This window comes from Vigna angularis, chromosome 2 (genome assembly GCF_016808095.1).
Source record: "Vigna angularis cultivar LongXiaoDou No.4 chromosome 2, ASM1680809v1, whole genome shotgun sequence".
Lineage (NCBI taxonomy): Eukaryota > Viridiplantae > Streptophyta > Magnoliopsida > Fabales > Fabaceae > Vigna > Vigna angularis.
Window position 1 is genome coordinate 43,206,972 of NC_068971.1, and position 3,526 is coordinate 43,210,497.

General features: G+C 35.1%; 1 protein-coding gene across 2 annotated transcripts; it reads right to left on the reverse strand.

The window, feature by feature from the left end:
- LOC108329555 (uncharacterized) lies at positions 1-3,526 on the reverse strand. 2 transcript variants are annotated; one of them, XM_017563815.2, is made up of 4 exons: positions 2,911-3,506; positions 1,665-2,012; positions 889-930; positions 1-653 (listed from the first exon to the last, which is right to left on the reverse strand). In XM_017563815.2, the coding sequence occupies exons 2-4, from the start codon at positions 1,986-1,988 to the stop codon at positions 246-248; spliced, it is 774 nt and encodes a 257-aa protein (XP_017419304.1). In that variant the 5' UTR covers positions 1,989-2,012; positions 2,911-3,506; the 3' UTR covers positions 1-245. The 2 variants fall into 2 exon arrangements, with proteins under 2 accessions (XP_017419304.1, XP_017419305.1); XM_017563816.2 differs by lacking the exon at positions 889-930 and having other exon boundaries at positions 2,911-3,526.

The following is a 3,526-nucleotide window of genomic DNA, read 5'->3' on the forward strand; positions in this document are numbered from 1 at the left end:
TTCCAAAAATCTCTAGTTAAAATTGATTTCATGAAAACAGAAATGGCATCATCTACCAGAATTTGTCTCATCACATCATGGCATATAAAAATACAAACTTCACTGTCCGTGCTCTAAGCGTCAAACAACTTTCTTTCCACATGCAATCCTTTTTTCTTTCTTTTCACATACAAGCCAACAGTAAAACAGTGCTTATTTATATACACAGAGAAGGGAAAGAATACAAACCATTCATTGTTTTTCACTCATAGCGCTTCTGCAACTGAGTAGTGCACTTCAGTAACTGATTTTTTCAAGAAGCTAGTTCCACAGTTCGAATCAAGGGCATCTAATTCAGTAGAAGCTACAAGCACTTTATCACAAGAATCCATCGACTTGTAGCACAAACCAGAAGTTCCACTCATCTTGCGAAACTGCTTGTCTTTGCTGTTGCCCCCTCGAGACGAATTTCCCTTTTGACCCTTCTTCCCATTCTTCTTTTCAGGCTTCTTCTTTCTAGATTTCTGTTGCTTCTTGTTGCTTTTGACAGTGTGTGATAACAATGTAGGTATCGGATCATACACATCGGGCGCCCATTTCACATTTAGTTTCACCTGTGATCCCCCATGTTTCTCACGGCTACCTTTCATGGCAGATACGAGCTTCAGAGGAGCCTGTGGTATAAAATACAGGAAAATTGAATCTCCATAAACCAGAAATGGCACATGCTAAGATAGATATCAGTTCACAATATCTGTTAAAAAACTATGCGTCAGATAATGTGACTCCATCAACCTGTCTTGAATGCATATACAGTACGATGAAAACTTTCTAATCTCTTCAAATCTCACTCCTCTCTGGAGGGGCCACATAGAAAGGGGGATATGTGAAAGATAATGTTATACTAACCTTACAAGATACATTTACTCCATTATCAACAGAAACGCAAACCTAACAAAAAACCCACAAGACAACATGCTAAATATAACTAATTCGAGATACTCTCAAAACAAAGTAATTAACTGATTCCTAAGTTAACATGGACATTAACATGGGCATGAAAACACATTAAAATTTGAGGGTTGAAATATATTGAGGTTTTGAAATATATTCAGATGGGAAATATAAAAATTGTAGAGTTGATTTAAAGCACCAATCCTTCTGTTGCAATGAAAAATCGATGGCTATATAGTTCCAAAAGGCAGAACAAAATCTTCCTTGTTGATTGTTTCAAAACAAAAATGAGAAAGAGTGGAAAGGTACGCATAAACATAATTTAATATTTAATAAATTTTCCAATGTGTTACATAACAAGAAAAACTCTGTGCAATCCTTCATGAATAAGATTGCCATTTTTTGATTGCGACCTGGGTAACAGTTGATCCTCAAAACAGCCTACCAAAATAAGTTTGCTTACTGCATATATGATAGACCAGGTCCCCCTTGAAAATATCTACAAACGCTTTAATAAAAAGCAGAACAAAGAGCACAATGAACTAATACCCTAGAGCGAGTACTTGAAAGAAATTGTCAATTAAAAACAAATAATTTATTTAAAGAAACGAGCCAAACAATACATTCTAAATCTTTCAGTATTTCCTCAAATCAAGCATATACTTTTACAAAATCACATTCAAGCATTAGTGACAGTGTACAATACTACTAATGTAAATCTACGAACTTACAGGCAGAGATATTGAGCGTGAGTAAGTTTGATGAGCAGAATGCTCAGATAGTGATTCTGTGACCAATGTATTGGCCTCCTCATCAGACGAGCTTGAAGGCAATGTTGTATTAGGAGTTGGGAAGGTTGCAGATTTTGTCAAACACATCGTGTTTACTTTTGTCTCTTGCTTGTTAATTGCTCCACACAATTTTTCGTCACTCTCACTACAGATATCATTACCCTGGGGATCGTGTACAGGTTTCTGGGCATCTTCAATATGTAGTGACTCACTAAAAGTCATTCCAAGAATATTTACAAAATTGTCATGAGAGCACATGTCCATCAATGGTATCAGGTACCGAGGCACCTAAAAGAAAAAACATATCAGATGAATAATAAAAACACTAAACTATAAAAAAAGAACTAAACAATTAAAACATTCCCCCAATACATATATATTTCACTATTAATATAGAAATAGTGTGGACCAGAATTAAAAAAAAAAAGAGGAAAAAAACACATCTAATGTACATCCAAATGAATAAAAAAGGAACGGCAAAGTTTTGAATCAATGAACTCTGGTGTACTCAGATGTACTGGAAGATAAGAGCCAACAGCCCCCGACTTTTGTTCTCTATCAAGAGGGCTAACTGATTAGTGTCTATCAAATCTTCAAAAAGGAGAATACTTTAACTTTGATCCACTGTCAGTACACAATTTTTTACACAGTCCTTCAGCTAGAAATATTGTTAAATGTGACTACATGACTTTCAAGTAACCATTACAAAGTTAAAAAATTTCAATTATAGGCCAATCTATAATTAAAGTACGTCACATTAATATTTTCATGGTCACTGTTTCTCAATGTATACGAATATAAAAAAAGTTACATAACTATCAATAAATAAATAAATAATATATCAAATATGAAATAACATCATGATACATTCCTAATTACAACTTCTAAGTATAATTAATCCAACCTAATCGAACTATTTCCATAATCGCATTGTTCTAATCTAAATGACCACGCCAAGAGTCAGATCTAATCATACCAGCATGATTTTGAACACAAAAACAAAGAGAGGCATAGTCATAAACCAGAAACATGGCTTACATGGATAAAATAGGCAAGGCTCGTTGAATTCAAACACGGTAACAACAAACTCATACATTACAAACAAATCTATAAAAGAACATGACACCTAATCTATCATATCCCAAGGTAAATGTTCCCAAAACTTGAAAGTTGAAAATAAAAATACCTTTAAAAACGACGTTTGAAACTGCAACTACAACGCTATCTAAACAGAACTGATAACAACAATCACAGAAAGAACAGCAAAACCAGACCCTGGATCTCGATCCGTTGACGGAATAATCACACCTCGTTTGGAGCAGAACCAACAACAACAACGATAAAGAGGGAAAGAAAAGAGAAGCGGAGAAAACGAGAGTCGTAGCGTTAACTAAGATTACCACGCCGATCACTTTTTTCTAAGTTTTTCAGACGATGAAAGGAAGATCCACCATGGAAAATGATCAAGGAAGGAAGCAGATGGAGAAGACCGGGTAGCGAAGGCATTATTCTATGCTCTTCGAAACCCCCAAAGACTTACACGCCCAACAAATCAAATCGGAGAGTATTGTAAGACTGCAATTCCAAATCGAATAACCCAACACTAAAACGCATAGATCAGATTTAGATTTAACTTTAACCCATGGATAGAATCAAACAATATATCTATCTATGACCAGAAACACCGTAAAGGGAGGAGAAAAAAGAGATAGAAGAAAATTGTTGTCGGATGAAGAACACGGATTCTGGATTAGGTTGTAGGTTGTTTGGAATAGAGGTGAAAAATGAATTTATATGAGAGG

Bases quoted from the DNA above. Each gene is read 5' to 3' on its own strand.
- LOC108329555 (XM_017563815.2), bottom strand. From the start codon at position 1,988: ATGGACATGTGCTCTCATGACAATTTTGTAAATATTCTTGGAATGACT. The intron at 931-1,664 runs GTAAGTTCGTAG...GTTTTTTGTTAG, and splicing joins CACGCTCAATATCTCTGCCT to GTTTGCGTTTCTGTTGATAA. The intron at 654-888 runs GTTAGTATAACA...TTTATACCACAG, and splicing joins GAGTAAATGTATCTTGTAAG to GCTCCTCTGAAGCTCGTATC.